Source organism: Amblyomma americanum, chromosome 2, assembly GCF_052857255.1.
Source record: "Amblyomma americanum isolate KBUSLIRL-KWMA chromosome 2, ASM5285725v1, whole genome shotgun sequence".
In the NCBI taxonomy this organism is placed as follows: domain Eukaryota; kingdom Metazoa; phylum Arthropoda; class Arachnida; order Ixodida; family Ixodidae; genus Amblyomma; species Amblyomma americanum.
The window spans coordinates 106638834-106664294 of record NC_135498.1 but is presented as its reverse complement, the minus strand read 5'-3'; the positions used below and the strand labels follow the sequence as shown (position 1 = coordinate 106664294).

General features: G+C 48.6%; 1 protein-coding gene across 1 annotated transcript in view; it reads left to right on the top strand.

Annotated features, from left to right (window-relative positions):
• The first annotated feature begins 3292 nt into the window (after nucleotides 1-3292).
• Nucleotides 3293-25461, top strand: part of LOC144121733 (uncharacterized) — a 65723-nt gene continuing 43554 nt past the window's right edge. Inside the window, exon 1 of the mRNA XM_077655098.1 lies at nucleotides 3293-3422. Coding sequence (XP_077511224.1) covers nucleotides 3411-3422 — 12 coding nt within the window. The 5' untranslated portion in view covers nucleotides 3293-3410. The remainder of the gene's footprint in view (nucleotides 3423-25461) is intronic.

The window sequence follows — 25461 nt, the reverse complement described above, 5'->3', positions numbered from 1 at the left end:
CTGCACACGCCTTCTTGCGGGATAGTACACCAGTTGCGGCACATATCCGCAACTGCAGTACTATAGGTATTAAAGTCTCCAGGACGCGCGAAAAGTGACCTCAAGGCACGCAGCTACCATGTCTGCCAATAATCACCTCGTTTTACTGCCACATGTTTGAGGTCGTCAGTACGACATCCACATTCCCAAGCGTCATCTTAAGCCATTGGCTAATACAATAGAAATGTGGCTTTGATTGCCGCTCACGCGTCCTGGACACTTTTGTCCTTGATAGTAGGTCAGGTGTGCCAGTGTTCAGTTTCATTCACAGTTGTCTTATTGGCAACACTTGTATGCCAACGGCAGAAGTCCAGTCGGTGTCATGTAAGGAGAAAAATGATTAAAGATATTCAAATGGTCCAGAGCGCACGTCTAAAAAGTCTCATTGGGTATGCACTGTAAAGTGCCGCAACGCGAATACCTATAATGTACGGAAGCGTGTGTGCGTTGTACTGGCACTGTTTATTGTTGTGACGAACTTAAACTAGAACGTGGAATTGCTTAGTATTGTTAACGGTTCTACGCTACCCTGCCCTTTTCGATTGGAACCACCGGGAGTATCTCTTGCTTGATTCTGAGCAGAATTCACGGAGAGCTTGGCCACAGGTCTTCCGCGTCGCTTAGGAGCAGGGCTGCAGATTACGGCTTTTTCCCGTTGGTATTGCATACGCCAGGTCCGACGCCAAACCACTGCAATGCGAGACACACAATACAACGCTATCCCGGTGAACATTTTAATCGCGAGCGAACCAGCGATTTATCAAAACTTGCGATAGCTAGTCATCCATACCACTTATAGTAGAGGAACGCTTCACAACACACGATTCTCGGAATTATAAAGAAAAAAGAAAGCAGCATTTATCTGAATCTGGGAGCCATATGTGCACTTTGCCGTCGTGTATACCCAGGGCAGTTTCCCGTCCACACATGTTGACCTGTTCTCAAATATCCAATTAGAGTCAGGAAAGAAAGTAGTAGACACAGCCGTGATAAGCTTGGCGTTACTGCCGAATAAATCCGTTCCCATCAAATGCGTTTGCGATTGGTTTGAGATTGCGGTGTATTTCCTTCCACGCTGCTCTTCTTCCCACAGTAGCTCCCACGGAAGGTGATGCTGCTGTTGTTGTTTTTGACCTCTGTTATGCTGAGGCCATCGTTTTCTTATTTCCCACTTCTTCCTCTTCCAAGTAGACGTGAATAACACGACTAACGTATCCACATTTACGCGACCATATATGCAATGTGCGTCTATAAAGACACGGGCATCTTTGTTGTAATCCAGGCGAGTTCTTCCGTGCGAATACAGTTTTGTCTGCTAAAATGTGGCCTGCAAGTCTTACAACGCATTTCTGCGTAATTAAAAGCGAGAGTGCTACCCCCTTCATTCCTTCTCCATTGTGAGCGCGCCTACGCTAAGGACGACGTGGGTCACATGACCAGAGGCAGCACAATCTCCAGTGCGCCGTTTCTCTGACCCCTATGTGCCTTATATCTCTGGTTCACCCTTTTCCAGCGACCACCAGAACGGCAGAAAGCAATGGCATTTGCGTCAGCGCTACAGGTGCATGGTGCTTTTGTTGGTTATTTACCCAAAGCAAGATCATTCAAGATGAAACCGAATTAATTGTAAGGTTATGTTTATGCTAGACCCATCTTCTTCTAGGTTCACTGCTATGATAAACAAGTATCCTGACATATAGATGGGAGATGCTACTTTGATGTAAACGACTGAACAGCGCTAACCGACGGTACGACATAGAATAACACAGACACATGGGCTGTGCCTGTGCTCTTCAATGCCGTCCCGTCGGTTAGCGCTGTTCAGTCGTTTACATCAACATTCGCCAACCAGCCCTTTTCTTAGATGCTACCTTCAGTGCGCAAATATGGTGATGATGTCACTCACATAAAATCCAAACAAACTATGGAAAGCAGCTCCTCTCTGAGATTAAGCACAGAATGATTGCCTTCTTTGCCAATATCTTTGTACATAGCACGCAAATGTAAAAAAAAAAATAATCGTGTCGACGAGTGATGTCACATATGTTTCTCTTTACCGCCATGAACACCTAAGCTGACTGACACATCGTCGCTGTAACAACCAACAGCGTGCGAGTTCCCAACGTAAACCTTGCTTTTAAGCACTTCTTTCTCACCGACCCTTGACAGCAGCTCATTTTCGTTTCATCCGCAAGCGTCTACATTGACAACTCTTTTCGTATTCAACGCTTGTTACGCCTTCGCCGATCCCGTGTCACCCCGTTGATGGAGAACGACGGTGCACTAGACATCGGAAAAGATGTACACAAGGCATAACCATGGCCTCTCCCAAAGTGTGGCGATGGCAGTAGCACTGACATTGTTACCGTTAGAAAATGACCCCTAGCCAGAATCTAGCCAACACAGATTGTCTCAAGCGTGTTGTTAATAAGACTAGCCGCATGAATTCTTCTTGTAATGCACAGTCATTGTGATCTTACCCTTCTGGCACACTTAATTCGAAGGCAAGTTGGCAGCATATCTGCTTGCCAAGGGCTTGTTTCTTATTTCTTTTCTTAAGCCAATAGTGTATTCTTTTATGTCTTCCGTATTGTGCTTCTTGCTGCAAGTACGCCCGGTAAGATGAATTCACGAACTAATCTCGGCACAGATAAACCCGGTACGGCGCGTTATCGGGAGCTTATGCAGACACGTAGGGAGTGCCTACACACGCACTTTGGGGGGACACACTTTCCCCCGTCGCCCGGAAGCAATGTAAACAAAGACTGCACATTCTGCATCCGTGAAGCCATATTGTGTCTCTCGAAACCCTTCGATAGCGAACACTTCCGATGTTAACGCGGCGCTTTCTCCGTCGTCGCCTGGAAAGCGGTCGTCGTGGTCATCGCCGTCATCGAATGACGGCGGATCCGCACAGAGCGGCCGTGTCCCGCCCGTAATGCGTGCGGGCGCCGCTCGGCGTGTCTAACGGTCAAGCGTGGCCCGTGACCACGCCGCCTTCCGGTTGAAGCAGTCTTCTTCCGCGAGGAGGCGGCGGCTGCAAGGGACGAGGAGGAGGAAGTCCGGGCGGTGTCGGCGACCACGCGCCACAAGGCGCCGAGAAGGAAAGCTCCAGAGACGAGGGAGCGCCGGCGTCGACTTGGCAGGCTGCGAGCGAAAGTGGCAAGAGGGGGCTGCTGCAAAGGGGGAGAAAAGATAAAAATCCCCGCTCGTCACGTGACGGCCGCTACCGCGGTCCGAGGGGAGGGCGGTGCGGTATAAAAGCATTTTGGCTGCCCGCGACCGGCCGCGAATTGTAGTTGACTCTCGCTCAGTACGGTGCCTGTGGTGGTGGACCTTACACTCGTCAAAGGAGGGCGACGACCATTGCCATGTGTTCCTGGGTGAGTCTGTGAAAGCGTGCCACTTCCCCGTGCCGGCTCCTAACGCCACCCACAATGCGGAGGGCCCGCACCCTACGCACGGCGGTATAGTGCGCCGGGATATCCTGTGGCCCGCTCGTCCGCACGCACCCTGCGACAGACAGCCGGATATATCGTACGCCGAAACGAAACCGGCGCTTCTCGGCAGGAGGTTCACCGTTCCTTCTCTCGTGGGCAGAAGATGCGGGAGGATGACGATCGCGATGAGGAGAGTCGCGTGCGATGCGCACGGATGCGCACTCTCCTGGGAGGCGCTCTTCGCCGCGCGTGTCGAAAGCGGACGGTGCAGCAGGCCGTACACTGTACAGTGCTGCGATCGGATGCACCTGTATGCACTTTGGCGTGCAGGCGAGGTTCCCCGGCCCCCACTCAGAATTGTTACTTTCATAACAAAGTTTGTCAGGGCTTTAAACCGCACAAGCCTTCGTACATCACGGCTTACAGGCTAGCCAATTAAAATGCGCATTCATTCTTCCCCATTTGTTCCATAACTGTACATATATATTTGTTTGTTTTCTTACTGGACCTAACGGCCGGAACCCTCGCCTCACTTAAACTCTAGAGTAAGCGCATCCTAGATATTATGTTTTCAGTCTTATAGGTTTCAGTCAGTTTCAGTCAGGCTACTCGTTCGCGCACAAGTGCGCAAGTACATTTCCGCTCGAAGAAAGTGAGCTTTTGTCAGGCTTTATTACCGTGTGCTCAGCGACTGAATACGACTGACAGTTAATACTTAGAGCGCACCGCAGCGGTGGCCAAGTGGTTAAGCATCCGCCTCGCATGCGGGAGGTGCGGGGTTCGATCCCCAGTGCCGCCGGGTACCCACCGGTGATATAATGGGTACAAGCTTTCCCCTGGTCTGGTGCTCGGCATATTTAGGGTGCAATGCTTGGAAAATGGGTCTTTGACCCCACCTTGAGTAATATAAAAATACTTTGTGCCATTAAAGTCCATCATCATCATACTTAGAGCGCGTTTATATGGTACAGTGCTCCTTTGAAAAATGGTGAACGACTGCTTCGCTAGACTTGTCTCCACGAGCTGGTTACGTTAGATTTGTCACCGATATAGCTCCTGAATTCATGTTGGTTAGAAATTCTAGGCTAGGCTCGAGCCGACTGCTGATGCATTACCCTGGTAACGGTGCGAAGAGGGTGAATAAGTGGATGGGGTTATAGCATGCACTTTATTCTGGCATGTGTGCGTGACCTTTCATACTGAAAGGTGCAATTACGTGTTTAGGCATAGAATTGGTTGACGTCGTTAGTTGTAGTGGATGCACTGTTCATTATTCTGACAAACATTTTGGTTCTGCATTTTTTAATGTGCTACGCCTCATGCTCTTACTATTCTCCGCTACCATCAGTGACACTTGCACTGTCAATGCTGAAGCGCACAAAACGCTTCTAAGGTAGGTTATCGACATCTTTTATGTCATACAGCTCCCTCATTTTTTTCGATACAACGTACAGTATTTGCCAAACTTTAGGGCCCCACACATGTCTCACTGCTGTCCCTGGATTGCAAATGTTATCGGCCTCGAATGAAGATATGCAGGAGTTGCTGATAATCTCTTTGATTCGCGGCTATTCTCAGCTTAAGTTATAGGAGTGGGCATTAATGCGTGCACAAGAGTCGTGTTATAAATATTAGTGGTATTATTATTTTACCACTCGGTGTATGAGTTTCTAGGACAATAAAGTCACCGAGCGATAGCTCGTTTCCACTTAACCCGGCATAAGTAAGCTACTCCATCTTTGCCGCTCAAAGATCTAGAAGGCCTCATAAGAAAAGCGAGCTGTCTGTTCATTGCTAGAAGGGAAGATACAAACTAATGATTAAAACGCGCGTTAAGCGGAACATTCGGTGCAATCTTTCATACTGTCTGTCATTGTCCAGTCTTTGTCAGAATGTGTGTTTGAATGGACAACCATAGAAAACAGTAACTTATTAAATGCTTGTTAAGCGTAGAACTCAAGTAATAAAGTATCTAAATAAAATAAAAAGTATAGAAAATTTTTTGTTGTTTTAAACAGGACATGCAATGTGTAACTGAAGAATATAGAAGCTAAAGGAAATATAGAAGTGTGGCGAATATTTTTTTGTTAGTTTACACCGGAACATGTAATTTGTGAAATCCATCGTAAGAAATACCACGCCCAGAAACTGCCCATATTCAAGCCATAATACATAGAATACGTTTATTTATATTGATTCTAATAACTCCTCAGGGGTGAAGAAAGAACAAAAATGTAAAAGAGAACCAGTTTTGTGCGTCGGTTTCTGAAATGCCATTGCGATAGCGCGCACACAGTGATCGCAAAATAACGCGAGGGGAGATCAGCAGCTGGACAGTAACCACACTTCAGAGGATGGCGCGCCTCTCGAAGTATATGAAAAGCATGCAGGGCTAGACTCCACACACGCACATACACACTCGCACAAAGCGCGGAATCGCGTGCTGGAAGCAGTCCTCCCCGGTGGAAACAGCGAGCGCCGTAAAGTGATAATTCGCGTGACCTCAATATATGAGCGGACCGAGAACCCCCGGTATTTTCTGCCCGTACTCTCGCGCCGACGGAAGACGGCTACGGACTGTGACGAAATCAGAGTAGCCGCATACCACGTGAGAAGGCGAGCGGCAGCAGCGGAGCTGCTAGATGAGGGGAGTGTAGAAAAGAAAAAGAAAAGTAAAAAAGAAAGCAAACTGAGAGTTGAGATTCAGGAGAGAACGATGGCGTATATAAGTGTGTAAGAGTTTAAACGCAGTCTTGTGATCACGCAATCATTCTCGCTGAGAACAGAATAGGCCGCATCGCTGGTGCTTCTCCCTCCTTCTCTACTGGCCTCTCAAGAAACAAAAGACACCCCCCCCCCCCCCCCACCCCCGCCCTCACCCTCTTCGCCTTCCTCGTCTCGCTTGAGGTCCACCTCGTACTCAGTGGGCCGCCGTTCCACCACTTGCAAGGGAAGCCGCGGCGCGTTTGTTCATAAAACATGTGCTGCTGCTCTCGCCCGCCTCCGCGCGCGCTAGCACCGTTATCGCGGACGACGCTAAGCGGGATGTTGGCCGCTTGCGCAATCACTGCCGGCCCGGGGATCGCCGTGGTCCAGCATCGATTAGACGCAAATTACGTTTCGACGCTGCCTCGGACAGTGACGTGGCGATATGGAGGAGGGAAAGAGATGAGGAAGGATTACGAAAGGAAGAGGAACGGAGAGAAGGAAGGGGGCGCAAGCTCTGCGTTGGCAGACGAGCCTAATTAGCGCGCGTGTCCTACTCTGTCGCGTGCGAGCGGCCTTGGACACGCCCTGCAGAAGCGGCCGGCCGCTCCACTGACCGACAACGAGGGAGCCGCTCGGCTAATGTGCTTTTGTTTTGTTCTGAATGGACTGCCCGGAATGCAGTCTCTGGTGAAGGGTTCGGTACCGCGACGCTGGTGGGTCGAGCAGCAACGCACACTGTGCTCTTTGCAACGTGTGCAGCAGTGTCTCTTTATTGTATTCTTGAGGGCATAGTTTTATTAGCACAGCCTATATTGCACTATGCAGTTTAGAAGGCCCCCTTTTAGTCACAATTCAGCTCCGGAAAAGATTCGTCAACTTTCCACCTAGACCTGTTACACAAGCCGATACTCGGGGCTCAGGATTGCCAACAAACGAAGTTGCGTTTTGGCAGTACGTTGTTTCGATTTCCTTCAGCCGGTCTGTGCCAGGGAGCAGATCGGGTATCTTGAGCTTCGTTGCGGTGTAAGGGCGGCAGCAGGAAGTTCTTTCCAAAGTGAGCGATCTTCACGATTGTACCTTCCCTCGCATGCATTGTGTTGCGTTCGTGCCTTCTATGCCGCAGTGGGCCAGATTGTTCCTAACATGGGGAAAAAAGCGATCAACGATTAGTTGAATGATGCTTTGCTTCTCGACGTCCGTTCCATTTTTTACCCTGTGAGATTCGGAAAGATGACAGCAAAGGTTGAAGCGCGTGGCGGTAAAGTTACCTGGCAAGATATTTTAAGAGAAGGGAAACTTAATCACGAAACGTGGCTTGCAAGAAAGCATTCTGACATGATCATCGAGCTAAAATTAAAGCTGAAATGCGATATCACAGCGACAGTATCGAAATCTGGTGGCTCCAGATGGTGGGGGGGGGGGGGGGGGGGGGGGACATGAAAACAGCTGTAGAACTGCTTAGAATAATAAAAAGGGAAGGCTTCGGTTGGCCGTGGTGCCGATGTTGTTCCCGAGTGTACATGGACTCTGTAACGCGTGTGATCGGCTCTTGGAAGCGGCGGCAAGCGAGAGGTTCTGGGCTGGTTAGTGACTGCGAACCTATTGGCAAAAAAGAGCGCAAAAATCAGACGGAACTAACAAGAAGCGACGCACACGAACGGTATCCATTAACTTCGCTACATATTTGTGCAACATTCTTTCCTCGATGACAATCCTCCGTCCACATTGCGAGTCTATGCATAAAATAAATACCTTCACGTTCTGCCCTAGATGCCTTAGGAGGAAACAAGTCGTACGCCAATATTACCAGAAGTCACATAGTAGGATCACTCATGGAGACCGCATAGCCGCCTGGTGTGTATGGTAGTGCATTCCATTTCCTTTTCAATCAATCCTCCACAGAGAATATTTAAAATCATGTGGCCAGTTGACAATACATCTTGAAATATAGCTTCCTATGAACAGGACGGAAAACGACACAGCGTGGTGTTTGTGCATCTCTCTACCAGCCCCCTCGCTCGCGCTCTCGTTTCAAAATATACACTGTCAAGCTGTCGCCTCACACTTCACCACCGCTTCAGCGACTTTCATTCTCTCTGCCTGGGCGCACTCCATCCTTCCAGCTTCCTTTTCCAGCAACACCACCGAGCTCTTTTTCTTGCACGCTGCTCGAGCTGTGCTTCCCTTCCATTGCCCAACCACTCGGAACAAAATTTCCGGATGTCGGCTGCTTGTTGCCGTCTTCCGCAGCGCGGCTCACTCTCAAGAATCGAACTCCATCTGGTGTTTTTCTCAACAACTTCTTTTAGCTCGCTCTTTTCCTGCTCTTGCCTCCACCCTACAAATCCCGACAACAAAAACTAAAGATATATAAATGAGAGAAGACAATAATAAAAAAAGTTTTCTGTTTCGGAGACGGCCTCACGTCGACTTGCCTTTTCACAGCTGGGTGCCTGACCGCTCTTACCGGGCGCAGTTTGATCTGCAGCGGCGTTTGTGCCGACGCCCCGACAGAATGGACCGAATGGCGAGGAAACAATTGTTCCGGGACTACCTGCACGCGCAAGGGCTGATAAAAACATAAAAAAGGGCGCAGCAGATATTTGGGCGGTGGTGGCTCTAAACCTCGAGAGAGCTGCAGGGAAAAAAAAAAGAACTGTGCCGTGGAAATGGGACAGAACAGAAAGAATGGCCACCTGTTCCACCGGTCGGTCACCGTTCAGAGAGCGTAGCCCCCTAATGTGTACGCGTGCCGTACGAACCTATGTGTTATGTTTTTTTTTTTACGGGGCCCTGAGACAGAGTATACGTGGTGTGAAGGTTTGGCAGGCCCTAATATGACGCCGGCAACGCATTCAGAGCAGCGGATAGAGAAGCCAAGCGGGCCTTCGCACGTGCGCACACGCGCGCACAAAATTCCGCACTGTGCGCTCAGCTTGCTCGTGTTTAAAACCAGTCCTCCGTGTTGATACCAATGCTGCGCTCAAATTTTCCGCACTCTCAAGCGCCCCTGAGGAATTACGCGCGTGCTTCACGAAGCGTGCAGGTCGCAGGTGTGTGGTAGGTGCGGTGAGAATGAGCTAACCGGCATCTCCGAGAATTGTGCTCACTTTGTTTCAGATATTAAAAATGCGAGTTTTCGCGAGGAGCGGAAAGCAGTTCAGGGCACAGCTCCGAGTTGGTGCCGGTAGGCTTCACTGCATGGCTCGCGCCTAGGCGTGTGTTGCCTGCAGTGAATTGAAAAATGAGTCGTTCTTTTGGTGAGATGAACGCCTGAAATGCGAAATGTGCGAAGAGGACATTAAAGAATGGAAACTAGAGCAACGAAGTAGCTGCTGTAAGGCTCCCTTGATTCGTTTGCAAGCTATGGAAATTTCTCAGGCATACAGAGGATGCCTTTTTGCATTTCAGGAACATCAACACGTGGCAGGTTATGTCGAATTTCGGGATAGGAACTTTCCCACCCTAGGGCGCAGAGAGGTGACGGCCACGTAATAAGTTCAGTTTTCACTTCTCTAGCATGCTACACTACAAAAGAAGTCGAGTCAGGATGAGCTTAAAATTAATCAAACTTTTGACGGATGCGTTTTGTGTTTGAATCTCATCTGAATCGATTAATGCGAATGAAGTGCCCGAACAGGCCAGCGAGAAAGCAGATGACTCATTCTATGGGCGGCTGGCTATTTTTTTTCTTATTGAATGGTACGCACACAGTGCGGGCTTAACGCAAGGACACTAGTTAAGTTACATATGCGATATGCTCGTCGTTAAGTGTTATTACTTAACTATGCCTGAGTAACCATTCTAATTGTGGATGATGTACACCTCCAGTAATACTAAATGTTTGATTCCAACTAGCTACTTCAGATCGCTGTGTTCTTCAGTGGCTATTTACACAATTGGTTACAAACTGAACTCGCTGCTTTTATAACAGTGTGTCATGTACAGCTGGAGTTGATTTCTTTGTTTCAGAAAAAAATTAGTGCTTTTGACATCGCAACCATATGCCGTTTTATGTCAGTTAGTGACCGGACTCAAAAGTTATTTTCGGAAGAACAAGCTTGGCAGCGTGTTCATCGATAGCATTTTCGACCAAAATTTTGCGTTTCCGCGATCCCTCCGGTGCTTATTTGAAAAATACTTTTTAATGCTGAATCTTCTACTTCATGCTATAACTTTAACTTATTGTTACTTATTACGAACTAAGGCGCACGCCTGCAGAAAAGCCTGCAGAAAATTAACAGGTAGGGCTTCGCTTTTAAAAGTGGTAGCATTTCGAGGCGAAACAATAAATTCTCCGGCAGAAATGACGGGCGGCTTCTGAAAGCTAGGGCAAACACGTACGCGTACACCTTGACCTCGATGGCATCGTCGCTCACAGGCGTAGGCGTGAAATCGTAAAGCATTAAACATCGTCCACTGCGGTGGTCCGCCGCGTCGTAGTACACCGCGCTACGGAGTGGCCGTGATTGCGCGGGCGTCACCGCAAAAACTGTGCGGCGGCGTTGTTTTTCCAGTTTCCCGGAACAAAGGGACCCGCGGCGGCAAGGTCTCCGGTCAGCCGGGCTTCGCGAAAGCTTGGCAAATGAGTCACTTTCATCCCGAATGCCCGGAAATTGCTTCCAAATTACGGGCCGAGTGGTAAACAGCCCCCGGAATTCTGCATGTCAGTGCATGCCGGGCCCCGCCCTCCTGAGACGACTGAGTAATAGCCATTGGGTGAGGGTGAAGTCAGATCGAGCGAGGTGGAAGGATTTTCTGAACCTTGTAGAGGAGTCAGGTGGCGGTGGTGCACACGCCCCCCTTCACAGAAGCTGCGTAGAGGAAATCGAGGGACGGGAAGAATATACATATATATATATATATATATATATATATATATATATATATATATATATATATATATATATATATATATATATATATATATATATATATATATATATATATATATGTATGTGTGTGTGTGTGTGTGTGTGTGTGTGTGTGTGTGTGTGTGTGTGAAGGAAGCCAACAGCCACCGGCACCAAGGTGCATAGGGGAATGTTTCTATTTTTTTTTTAATTTGTAGTGCCAATCACTTGAAGAATAATACTTCGATTAATCTGCCGCTTAAATAAAATCGCTTATAAAACGGCAGAAAGACAACCATGCCGTCGGTGGGATATATATATATATATATATATATATATATATATATATATATATATATATATATATATATATATATATATATATATATATATATATATATATATATATATATATATATATATATATATATATATATATATTAGCGCGACGCGGACCGGACAACTAAGACGAGAGAAGAATGTGTATATTCCTCCTGCCTATGTTGCGCGAATATTTTAAATTAAGTAATTTATTATTATATCAACGACTTAGGCCTTTTTTATCTTTAAACAGCACCTCGACCACAATACTGGGGTAAAAAAAGTGCAAAGCAATGAAGAGCGCGTATTTGAAACAGGCTGAGTGGTAAAGTTCCTTGGTTCACTTCTGTACAGAGATTGTTTTCCTTATATATTCCTTTTCGAATGTTTTTTTTTTTTTTTTGTGTGAAAGTGACTTCTGGATCTCTAATCGAGGCGCGATATCCCCTGCTTGCCAATAGCCTTAAGAATAGCGGACACACACGTGAAATGAAACTGACAATGAGCGCGCAAATCTAAGCACCGTGGTCTTTACTCTAAACCTCATTTTACGCATACGGTCGATCAGTGGAGTAATATACGCGCCGACACGCAACCTAATACGACGAGTAATGTTTGCGTAACTAAGCATGAGTGTCATGCAACTAAAAAAAAAGCACCTTCCGCCGCTGACACGACTGCAATACAAGCAGACAACAAGCGCGTTACGTGTCGATATCTAGCATATTCACCGAGGCACGAAGCAACCGAAGCGAGCGGTTAAATTATTTGGCGCGTAAGGCGGCGGCGCGACCCACTCACTGGGCGCTGCAGTATACCATCGAAAACGAGAGCGATAAGGGAGGCGAGAAACCGTTGAGGCGAGGACACATGCGAGCTGGTGCTCGATTGATAACGAGTGAGAAAAAATTGAGTGGTCCGGGAAAGGGGGGATGGAAGAGGAGGAAAAAGTGGGGGAGAGGTGAGGTGGCGGAAGCGAAAGCTCAGGAATGTTTCTTCCCTCCGGGGACGAGTGGCGGAATCGCGCCGCTCTCTCCCGCCTCAGGCTCGTTATCGTGTCGCTTAATGGTTGCAGGTCGCAGCACCATTAGCATCGGTGGCCCGTTTATGGCCTCCGCCTTTTGTCTCTCGCTTCCATTTTTCTTCCGTCCCTTTCTCTTTCATCTCTTTCTCTCGCCTGTTTATTGTCGCTGCCGGTGCTCGGATGTGCGTGACATTCCTGGAGCGTTAAGTATGCGCGCACGGCGCGCGCCGCTGCGTCAGACGGAGAGGCGAGCTCTCGGAGGCGAACCGCTTCTTGACGGATATATGTCAGTTGGAGGCTGGTTCTCAAGTCAGGAAACGTTGGGAGATGATGCTCCTTGATGCTGGCTTTCCTTATAAGGTCTTCACTTTGTTGTTTCGCTTGTGTTTTAATCCGGCGGAAGTAAGCCTTGATTATACGGTGAGCCGGGGGATGACAGTCGTGAACACGGAACGGGTAATAAACAGGGCGGAACACCATTGCGGCGTAATTAACCACTGTGGGCCAAAACAGTATTACTTGGGCCAACTCGACGCGCAGCTACTGAACGGTATAACAGGCGAATTCATACCCAGTAATTCTGGACAAAAACATTTTAGAGCGGGAAACCGTTTATGAACGCAATTCTTCCATATAATGTAAGATTTAACTATAACAGTCAATATATCCGCTGAATACCCGATGACAGTCTTGCTTATTTTTTTTTTCTAATGACGTTCTTGCCAGTCTTCAAAAGGGTTCCCTATTGGTTTTCTATGTCAGTCTTAGCTGTTCGATGCGGTCGCTGGAAACACTTTAAAAGAAAGATTTACCTACGTATCATAATAATGGACCACCAGCTTCAATATTTCCATAACAGTGTCTTAAAATTTTTCAATTTTCGTATTTTTTTACCGAGAAAGCTAGACTTTTAAAAGAACGTTTTCGAGTTCGCCGTTAATTGTGGAAAGTTTTTTCTTGGACGAAAATAGAGCAGAGCGTAACAAAACAGGACACAAAGGAGAGACACGGAACGACACGAGCGCTAACTATCAACTGTTTATTTCTTGCTGTCGCTACGTATAAATACATGAGCCACAACTCGAAACGAAAAACAAAAAAGATTGATGAGTCAGCCTTTCGCTGGTTTCCATCGTTCTAGATAGGTGCGTATTTATACGTAGCGACAGCAAGAAATAAACAGTTGATAGTTAGCGCTCGTGTCGTTCCGTGTCTCTCCTTTGTGTCCTGTTTTGTTACGCGCTGCTCTATTTTCATGGATCACCAACTCGCCCAACAAGCAACACTTCTTGGACGAGCAATCAGATATATAAGTTTAGACCTCGTCTATGAGATCACACTACGACAGAAGTTTCAAACAGTGGTCTGCATGCGAAGTCACCGTCATAGCTTTTTAGCCGGTGAGCTTTAACAGCGATTGCCCTTAGAGCACGAGTGAAGAGAGTTGACTATTAACGGTGGCTAAGAGGACAGACAACTAAAGCCCACTGATAAATTTTAGTCGCCGGTTTAACGCCGCCACTTCTCTTCAGGCAATCTACAGCTCGGTAATTACATAACTTAAATTAGAGTTACTGCAGCCTTCGTGCAAGCTTCGGAAGGAAGTTACGAATAGTAAAAAGCTGCCCAGGTTTTCCCAAGACAGGTTTCCGGGACTCCGTCTGAGAAGTAGGTGCTTGATGTATGCGCAGACGCAGCTGTTCATTAGAGTTCCGTTCCGGCGTAACGAAGGGAGCTAAGGGAATGTTTGGGCTTGAAAGGTTACGTTAGAGAAGTTTCGGTTTGCTAGAATAGGCGAGCCTTCCGAGTTGCCCCGAATACGGGCAGGCACTGGCGTACATACACAACTTCGCACTCGGGCACGCCCGGAGAGTGGGAGATAGTTGGACCCGCTGTTCACTTGTTTGGCGAGACGATGAAGGATCGAGCGCTGCCTGCGTGTGGCGTACGCGTTGCTCGCAGCTGTCTCGAAGACGCGCGCTCTATTTGCACACTTAATGGATCGCAGTTGTCTTATACGGAGCGAGAGAGAACGAGAGACAATGTTTGAGCGCGCAGTAGCGGCCAGCCTGCGCTCGTTACGCGTGGGAAGTTTCCGGCGCGCCATTATGCAGGACAGCGGTCAATATTCCGTTAAAGCGCTGCCTGAGTGGCAGGCCAACTTCGGAAACTTCGCTCTGCGAAACACGTCCCGGTAAGAAAAAGAAAACGTAAAAACAAAGAGGTTACGTCACGCGATGCTTGCGCCAGATTGAAAAAGTTCTCATGGAGAGAGCGCTAAATGCACTCGCCCGCAGCACCGATCATTATCCCGACGTTGCGACACTCCACAATAACGGCAGCCCCGGAATCAGCATTTCCAACAGATGCCGCTTAGTGTACGTACTTTATGTGTTGACTAAACGATGACATCCCGGCCAGCAACGCGGTCGGTCCATTTTATTGGCGACCACTGAACCTATTAACCACTATCATGAACATGTATAGTATCCGAGACAAAAGTCTCCAGGACGCTTGAGCGGCAACGAAGCGCTTAGAGCAATTACCAGTGGATGGCTCAGGGCAACACTTCTGGATAAAGAAGTTGGACATGCGTTTACTCTCACATGTGATAGCGAAATCAGGCCATCGATGGCAGACACGGCTCTTATGCACCTTTATCGCCTTTCGCGCGTCCTGGGGTCTTTTGTGCCCGTTAGCACCTGGGCTGGGGAATTCGTGGTATACGTGTATCAGCAACGACGCCAGAAGAATGCTGTCATTGTGTAACAGCCTGACGTAGATCTTGAATGTCAATTTGGCAATTAAATGAATGGTCACCGCTCCACTGAGACCTCTTTCCAACAAGTAATGGTAAAAAAAAATGTAGGCGGTTAATAAAAAGAAAGCCTGACACACACGCCTACAAAGAACGGATAAAGACCTGAGCGCATCTTGGAACAAGTGAGTGTGACAAAGAAGGATGAATTGGGGTTTAACAGTCATTCAGAGAGCTCTGCAACGCTGCTGACTTTCTCCACGGTCACGGTGCTGACCCAGCTGCGTTTTTCCACCTTTTCAATTTGCACTGCTCCATCACGCGATGTTCCACACGTCATCGCTCACAGCGCTCGTCACTGGCTCCATACAATTAGGTGACCCTGATCGAAGATGAAAAGCCACCGGTGGTCGCCCCGTTTTGACAGTCCGATTAGCCAGGGCCACGCTCGAAGCCTAGCGGTCCGTCTACCGGGGGAAGACGCGTGCAGTAGACGGGCTCACCGACTGACGGGCCGATTGCAGGGCGGCTGCGTAGGCGCTACTACTGAGACAATGGGGCCCAGTGAAGGGAAAGCTCTGGGCGCACCCGTGCGCTCACTTCCGGACGGCGCTCGTTCAGATGGGCGGCTGGAATCGAGAGCGTAACAGAGTGTTCAGCCGATGCACCAGCGTGCGTGTTTATACGGTTTCGATTACGCTGCGGTCTCCCAGGGCGGCGCTCTTCCGGCATTGGTTTATGGCTCGCGTGAGTTCACGCATAATGAGGGCTACTTAACGCGGGAAAATTGCTGCATCTATTAGCTGACAGTCCGTATACGCCTTCTTCCGCTAATTTTATTTTATTTTGGCTTCGAAATGGACTCGACAACGGCGTGACTGTCAGACGGAGTTTTTCGCACGTCATACGAAGGAAGGGGTTTGAGGACAAGCGTAAATGCCGGTAAATGTAGGTAATGGGCACGTTAGGTTAGGCGCCTGTAGAACGGCGTTAACGTGATGACAAACATAGAGGGCGTTGTTTATAGTATGTGCAGCATTGTGCTGATAGGTAGCTGTCCAGTGCGATCGTTGCCCACGTCGTTGTTCTTTCGTTTGCATCCCGCGGCAAATGCGCAACAAATGAACTCTACTTTTGGCAGCGTGCTTTCAACCATACTCCTGTCCTTACTTCACGATGCACCCCCCCCCCCCCCGCCCCCATCTGACCTAGAATACGTGGGTATGTGTTCGTGACAGCATTTTTTGACTTTCAATAACGTACTGGTTCCTTTATAACTATCAACCGACAAAACAGGCGCGTCCAATCAAAGCCGTTTCTTCGCGACACTGTCAAGCTCTTTACACCCGTCACCCTTGCCAGCATGTATAGGAATCCTGATCGATCTCTGCAGGAGGCAGGGGGCGGGAACGCAATAACCTGCGCTTAATTACAAAGTAGCATTTATAAGCTTCGTTTTCTCAGTTTCTAATTTCGTGCTAAACTAAAGTTCTTAACCGTCTCTTTTTAAACTTGATCAGAGGTGGGTCCGCATTTTAAAAACTAATAACCAACCTTTACTTTGTATCGACGATGGTCGTATTTGTGCTGCTATTCTTGGTTTGAGCGCTCTTGCTGGTGAGGAACGGATTCTGCATCGAAGCGAGGGAATCGGCCGACATTTGCCCCATGCCCTTCGCAAAGAATGCGGGAGGCTGAGAAAAGAAAGCAGCAAGGTTATCAATGCCAGCGAGGAGCGGCTGTGTACTTTAACAATGAGCAGAAAGCAGGAGCCCTTCGTTGTGTAGCCGGCGTTGTACCTGTCTTCATCCGGTCGCTCCGCAATAGAGACACCTCTCACGCGTCTTGTCGCCGCGTGCCATTCTTCATTTCCACTGCCATTTGCGGCGTTGTAAACAGCGCTCGACCCGTTTTTTGCTGTTATCCGCGTTCACAGAGCGCCCTTTCAGTCGTTTTTCTTGTCGGCCTCGATTCTGCAGCTCTCCATTTCGCTTCTCCGGTTAGCCTTGCTTTTCCATTCTTATTTTTCCTTCCAAACTTTCCTTGCTTTTTTCGCAGACTTAGTTCTAGCTTTCAACGGTTACCTGACCGCATGCCTCTCGTTTCTTTCTTTGCTTACTCGCGTTTTCTCGTGTCCAGCGGGGAGCCTGGGGCATGAAGGACACACCTCTTCACTTTGAAGGCAGTCCGTCGCGACGTGAAAACAGGAAGGCAGAGAGGAAGAAAACCTGTCGCGCGCCCACCGCGAATTTCTCCGCCGGCCAAGCGAAGCGGTCGCGTCCAGTGGCTCGCTCGTTGTGGCTAGATTAGGGTTTCGGGTCGGCTGCTCCGAACGGCTAATCTCTTGTCGCCCACCGCGCTGCGCGCCACGGTCACTTGGGCTCGCGCAGCGGAAAGACGTCGTACAATAATAAGAGACCGGAGAAACCGGCGCCTTTTATTTCCCACTCCTTTTTTGTCATTCTCTCTCCCTCTCCTTTTAAGAACAACCGCAGCAAACGCAAACCGTTGTCATTACAGTGTAGTTTAGGAACGGCATTCGTCAGTACCGTCAATGTTGGGGCTTTCTGTGCAAAGGTACAGTATGACTTGGGTCGAGGAGAATTATCGGCTGGAATTAAAGGTCTAAGCTTTTCGAGATGGCTGTAACTAATGAAGGACACTATGCACGTGCTGTAAGATTATCTGCTGCCCACGAATTGGAGTCCACCCTAAGGCGGCAGTGCCATCTCTGACAGCTGCATCAGTGGGAGCCCAACAGGGACGCCGAGATACTTATACGTGCAGCTGTTTTACTACCCTCGTTTATTCTCGAGAAGGCAGCTTTGAGAGGGAGCAGCTTATAAACATCGGCCACTCCTTTGGTGAATCATTCTCGCTGTTATCGTTGCTGAACTATCCTTCTGTTATATCTATTGTGCTGACACATTCGGCAGAGAAAGCTCTAATTCAATGGCCTACATTGTGTGCGCCGACAGGATAAGCCAACTCTTGAATAGGTCGCCCGCAAGCGAGCGTGCCGTTGTGCGGACTATATTTACATATGCTTCCGGATGACTCTTGTGCGGCGTCATCTTTACCACGGTCTGCATCGGTGGTCATATTGAGGACCAGTTATCTTTGACACCCAGAAGATGACGCTTCCTAACGGAAAGATAAGAGTCCATATAAGCCCGCTGGAAAATGCCGCCACATGTCGTGCACAGCAGATGAAGTGCTGGCAACGCTGGTCACTTGTTCCACAATTAGGCTGACATCCTTTATTCCGCCTTCTTTGGCGTCATTATAGCTGTAGTCCTTTACTGTCAGCTTCACTTAAGGTCACTTCTGTAGGCTGCCTGAATCCTCTGTTTGCTTCCCTGACACCAACTATATCGTTTCGTAAATAAGCCGTGGATGGGCAGAACTGTCCTCCTCATCTCTGCTCTTGACGCTGCTCGGACGGGTCGTCTGGTTGTCGCAGTAGTATCACACCTCTGGCGCGCTGCCCAGCCGACGGCCCCCGCCGCTGCCTCGTTACGCAACACTCGGTGTCCGCGAGACGCCTAGCTTCCTACGAGCGCGCGGCCTCGCCAGGAAGTGCAAGAAACGAGAGCACGCCCAGAACCATCGGCTAGATTAACCCTTTTTTCGCCGGAGGCGCGGTCACCCTGCACGGACCGGCGGGCTGTGCACCGTCACTGTTCACCCTTAGCCGGCAGACCGGAGAGAGCGAAAGAGGAAAAGTGGAAGAGGAAGGCAGGATCGTTGGCACCGCTTTCTCCGAGGCCGATTCGTTGGCCAAGTGATTTCCAGCCTCGGGTGTTCTGACATTGCCGGGCTCTGATCGATGCACCGTGGTGGTTACGTGTGGAACTGGGTTAACGTAAGGCCGTTGCAGGCCGACTCGTTGGCCGTGGCCCAGGTATAGACGCCTCCAGAAATTGAGCCTGTGTTTTGCCGGTGTACGTCCGGCGTGTAGATGCACAGCGACAAACAAATGGGACGCTGGGATGGGCGGATCGTGGCCGTTGTTAGTGAACAGCTGGTAGAACTAAGGACAGGAGCGGCAATTACGTATAGCAGCGGCGCCGACTCCAACTATGACGTTGCGGGCCTCCGTTTTTTTTTGGTTTCTTTGGGAGAGGGGGGGGGGCGACAAATTCTATTTATGCCGTGTCAACGCAGCAGGGTGTTGAGGTGTAGACAGTCTATGCGGTTTGTTCTTTTAGTACCCGTGTTTCGTCGCATTTAACTCTAAAATCTATACGATGATGATCGCATTACTCGTATTAAACCCTAGATTTCATCAGAGGGACACCATCTGCCACTGTCTACTGCGTCGCCCACAAATATATGTCACTAAAGACACTCTTGCAGCTTCAGTCAGTAAGATCGTTTTGTTTAGTGGCAGTCAGTAACTCTTTTGACGGTGCCAAAAATTTGAACGGAGCGCAAGGGCTTTCAGGTAGCCTGGATCGAAGACGAATATGTTAATAAAAGCGTACTGAAAGCGAATTTTGTACGCTTGTACCGAAGACACCTTGATCTTACGCACCAGATCTCTCACTGCCCAGATGGCAGAAAGGCAGACGGTCAATGAAAGGTCATTCTATATTTAGCATGTCAGTAGAAAATCATGCTTGCTTTCTTCTGACACAAAACGAAAGAAACTCCTGTGTGCAGCTTGAGGTTAAGCTGAACATGAATAAGGCATACATTGCAGATGGTATACAGAATAGTGGGTCTGTGTTCGCTGCCTCACCGTTTTATCTGTCTGAGTTGCGCAAAGAGCCACCGCTACAGAATTTGATTCCTTTTTCAATGCCTCTGCGGATGCACAATTGCCACGCAGTGGGGGCGGGGGGAGGGGGGGGATATGAGGAGCAGGGGATGCTTCCCCAGCCGAACATTAGCTGAACGGAGCATTTAAAAGAGTTAACTGTTGGGCTAAGTGCTAGCTAGACGTCACATTCATCTCGTTCAGAGGAAAGGACACGAACAGCAGAAAGGAAGACGAAAACGGGTCCCCGTGCTCGTCTTTCTTTTCTGTTGTCCTATCCCTTGAACTAAATCAGGTGATTCTGACAGCGGTGCATTAGGTGGACAGATTCCCTCTTATGCCTCGGTAACTGCTTTCTGAATGTGACTTTTACCTTGAACCCCCGCAAGGCATGGAAAATTACACTGCCAAGTCCATCGCCATGAGCGGAAACAGTTGACGTCAGCCAGCGGCCTGAATATTTCTTACCGCATACCGTAAACCAAGAGCGGAGGTTCTCGTTCGCCCAAGGCGGGACGCCTCGGGTGAGCGGGAGGGTCATGTATGTATATACTCCTCAGCAAGTGCATTCAGTCGCGGTGACAGCGTGAGCCGGCCGGCCAGCCGCCGCAGCACGCGGACACGTCCAAGGGGTGCGCTTGCCCACAGCGCAGCTAGAGCGGCGCTACTCTGTTCCAGATTCCGCCGCGGCATTCTTATGTCCCGGCGGCGGCCCTATCACTGAAGGGCGGTGGTCGACCTCGCCCGAACCAACGCGAGCGAGCGCGCACCTCCTTCCTCCCTGCCTGGCCACCAAGAAAGAAAGCCGGCATAACGCAGACTCGGACACAGAGCGAGCTCGTTCAACGGCGCCGCCCGCTCTCTCGCTTCGCCTGCGACGACCGTGGGTCACTCTCCGAGGCGGTGCTCTGAACGGGACCCTGGAAGGGGTTGCGGAAATCTCGACGCGATGGCGACGACAGATAGCACTGTGGCGCGGCCGGCGAGCTGCACTCTCCCAACGGCGGCGAGACCCGAGTGCGAAACGACGCTTGGCAATACGCCGGCCAGACGCAGATTAATAATTTCCGCCTTGCACTTCTGCTGGTCCGGGCTCTCTCTATCTTTCATTTGTGTTTTTTCTTTTCTTTTATCCTTCTTCTCAACGGACTAATGAAGAGGGCCGAAAAGAGAGCGCTCTACTTATTTATTCCATTATTGGCACGCACTGCCATCTTTGTTTTGTTTTTATTTTTTATCGTTGTTAGCGTGGTACCACCTTTCAGTTTTCGGTTGGTAAAAATCTAAACTCCGGCCGCTGTTGTCACCTGACGGACCGTGGATGCTCGAGAATTCGTTGCTCAGAAAAAAAAGGAAAAAGTCTGAGCGCTGGGGGCACTTCAGCTGAGATGCTAGAACCTGAGCTCGCTCTGGCCGCACACGCTCAAACTCCGCTGTACCACTCGCTTAGCACACCGACGAGATGGAGTTACGCCACCTAGATTCTTGTATTTCCACCTTTTCGCAGTCCGTCCGCGAAATTCTAGGCGCACTCACGAGAAAGGTCTCCGAACAACGTGGGATGCCACGTGTACGACCCTCGACCGAAGTGCGCTCGCCTGCGGATTCTTCAAACATCTTCCTCCGACACGCGGACAAAAAAGAAAAAGAAATGCTTCGGCACGTGGACTCCCTGACTGAAGCGCGTACAATACACGCGAAACTTACGGCGGGCGTTGCTGTTGCATAAAGAGAAGCCGCCAGCGCACAGATCACGCATGCTTTACGGCACGATGCGTGAGTAGTGCGCGCAGTTTTTTCGGTGCCAATTAGACCCGATTACGTACACACCACGCCGCGGGGCGTGGCGCCTCACTAGCCGGTAGGGGGGGGGGGGGGGGGGCAGCGGGAGAACTTTCGCACGTTCGCGATTCGCAGGAAAGAGAAGGTGACTAGCGCGCCCTGGGCGTTGCGTGAGAGAGATTCGCGTCCGCCTCGTGGTGGAAAAAAAGGTGAGTGATGCCGAATTAAACCGCCGAGCGACCTGCGTGCCAGCTACACCCCCCCCCCCCCCTCGTACCTCACACAGCCAGTCTCTGTAACGAAAGCGGTACAGGCAGTGTAGTGGTGGTCGGAGCATGTCTCCCCACGTGAAGTGGAGGCACACACTGGAAAGGTCGGCTTACGGATACGCGTAAGCACATGCGCGTACGTAACCACAGGCCAAAATCCAACCCAAAGGGGACTGTTTGAAAAAAAAACGAACAAATAAGTGTTTCCACGTGCCCGCTGCGTTACCCGAACGTTGCCGTCAAAGTGCCTATACGCTGCAAAGGTCAGCCTGCGTGGTAGCGAGTATTTCTTACACGCATGGTCTGTTAGCTCTGTTGAAGTTCAAAGGTTTACAGCCGCACAAACGTGGAATCATATAAGCACAGTTTGCGAATGTGCCTCACAACCACCTTGACAGCCCGAAATGAGCAAAAGGCGGATAAGCAGCTATAGTCCGCAGGCAGACTTTCGACGAGATCAATCGGCATGTCTTTCCTGTTTACCTTCCAGACAGTGTTTGCGATGGTGGTTTATTTATTTTATTTATTCCAATACCTTCAAGGCTCCTGGAGGCATTACAGAAGGGAGTGGAATGCATGAAAAATATCTATATGTAATTATAACACAGGAATTGCGGCAATACAGAAGGAAAAAATAGGAACAATAACAATAACGCGGTAAAATGTAGATTAGTGGGAGTAAACATATTTTTCGAGAGCAGATTTGAACAAAACAGAGTCGGTAATTGTGGCAATTGAGGTGGGAAGGTGGTTCCATTCATTGCTTGTCTTTGAAATAAATGAGTGGAAATATGCGTTCGTGCGACAAAACGAGATGCCAACTTTTTGAGGGTGATCTCTACGGGATGAAATGTATTCAGGTTAAGAGAGAAGCACTTCTTTAAGATGGCGATTGTGATGATAAATTTTGTGAAAGAGACATAAGCGAGACACTTTTCTTCGTAAGGAAAGAAGACGAAGGTTCAAAGTAGCTTTCATGTTTCACACAGTTGATAAACGAGAGTTGTTGTGAAGTATGAATCTTGCACAGCGATTTTGCACAGACTCCAAAGTTTGAGTGTGACATTCGAGGCCAGTATTCCGCACCGAGCATGCATAATCCATTTTTGCGCGTATGAGTGATTTTTAGAGTAGAAGTTTTAAAGAGGACGGTGCCATAGTAAAATTTCGCCTTAAATATCGAAGCATGCGATTGGCATTGCTGCAAATGAAGTTTTTATGTGTTTGCCAGGAGAGATTGCTAGTTATGTCAACACCTAGGTATTTGTAACACGTTACATGCTCTAGGGAAAGGCCATCGATCTGGTAGTCAAAAAGGTCAGTGGAAACAGGAGGCGGGTGCCGAGAAATTCGCATTGCTTTGCACTTCTTATAGGGTTAAGGCGCATGTTCCAGGTGTTACACCAGTCGGATATGCTGTTAATGTCGGACTGAAGTTTCGCGGAGTCTGAGACAGAAGAAATCGTCTGTAAATTACGCAATCATTGGCGAATAATCTAATAGAATAGTTTATGGGGTCAGGCAAGTCATTAATGGAGATAAGAAAAAGTAATGATCCCAGCACAGAACCCTGGAGTACGCCGAAATAAACTGTAGAAGAAGAAGAATCAGAGTTATTGGCATATACAAACTGTGTTTGGTTGAAACAAAATTTTCGATCCATGCTAAAAGGCTGGGATCAATGCTAAGTCTGCTAAGCTTCAAACAAAGTAATTGATGGTAAACAAGATCAAATGCCTTGGAGAAATCTAGAAATATGCAGTCGATGTAGGATCCAGAGTCTATGGCAGCAAGAAGGTCATCAGTGAAAGATATGAGCTGTGTCTCACATGAAAAAGATTTCCGAAGCCCATGCTGATGTGGCGTAAAGAATGAGTTATTTTCAAGAAAATTAACCAAGTTAGAATAGATTATATGTTCGAAGATTTTGCATGGAACGCTAGTTAAGTAAATTGGTCTATAGTTAGTGGGTGAAAGCGCGTCGCCGGACTTGAATAACGGTATCACCTTGCACACCTTCCAATAGTTTGGTAACACTGAAGAATTCAAAGATTGAGTAAACAGGTTAGAGATGATTATGGATGAGTATACATTGGTAACAAAAGTAACACCGTGCCTGTCAGATGCCGGAATTCAGGCCAAGCTCGTAAAACGAGTATACAGCGTTTACAGACCGGCCTAGGTGATGGGCGAGCGGACGTCAGGTAGAAAATGTGTGTCGCCCACATCCGTGGTTCCATGCTTGCCATCTGCGGTTCCGCCCCTTTCACCCCTCCCCTTTCCGCTTTCTCGTTTCCTGTTTGTCTTGTTCGGAACAAGCGATTACGTGGGAATGAGGGAGGCCAAGCAGTCCCGTCCAGCTGGTCAGCCTTGCGCTGGTCTCCGTGCCGCAATCAGCCGGCGACTAATAGAGGCCCTCGCGAGTACCTTAGATAACAGTTGTGCTCGTGAAGGAGCCGGAAACTGAGCGTAGACAGCGACTACTACTCGACTGAGTGCTTGTGGGAACGCGCTGTACACGAGCACGCAACGCACTATCATATCTGTTAATCGAAAACAAGACTATTATATGCCCGGGTTTTAATTAAATGCGATGGCGTTCACAAGGCGGGCGGAATACGCCGTGGCACTACTCCGAGTACGATAGTAATTTCTGCGCCGATAAAAAGATCGGTGACCAGAAAAAAAAGTGCGGGAGACGTTTTCAGACATGACTCTCTCCGTCTTAGACCCATACAAATAAAATATAAAAGAAATGAAATAGGGTGATTTTGCGCTACTGTGGCTTCAGGTGATCGACTCAAAGTTGAGAAAAATACTGCACAGGTAGATTTAATTGAATTTACTGCAAATTTTAAGCTCTCTTTCTTCATTTTAAATCAATTTCTTTGCCAGGGAGTGAGAGACGGTACCTGGCCGCTCAAAGCATTGCGCAAAGCATCGAGATCGACCTTGTCTTTGCCATGTCTTGCCATGTCTTTGTGCCTGCTGACAGCGATACGCAAATTTCATGTTATTCTTTAATCCTCCATAAAACAGCGATGCACTCGGACACTTGCACCACTCGCACTTGCACATTTCGTGCATTTTTGCACTTTTTATTCATTCTGATTAGCTCTTGTAGGTTATTTCCTTCCTCTGTTACATTTATTCTCACTTGTTCTTGGACCCTCGGTTATCAAAAGTGAATCTAAATGGCCCGACCTGTCACTCTGCCTTTCCCATTCAATCCCATTTTAGGAGACAATAAATTTATTCTTGAACAACACAGAACTCCTAGAGCGTTCCTTTATCAAGCCTCTGACAAACTGGTTCCACCCACCGATAGGTTGAACGCAAGGGATTCATTTCTGATGCCAGGGGCGTTGTTTCTCACTTCAATCCCGTTCGCGGTAGGTTCAACCTAAATGCGAGAGCGTAATCTGGCTGGATCAGCACGCATCTTCCTTATATAGCTGCTTCACTCACGACGTTTCACGATGTACTGATCAGCCGCAATACCTA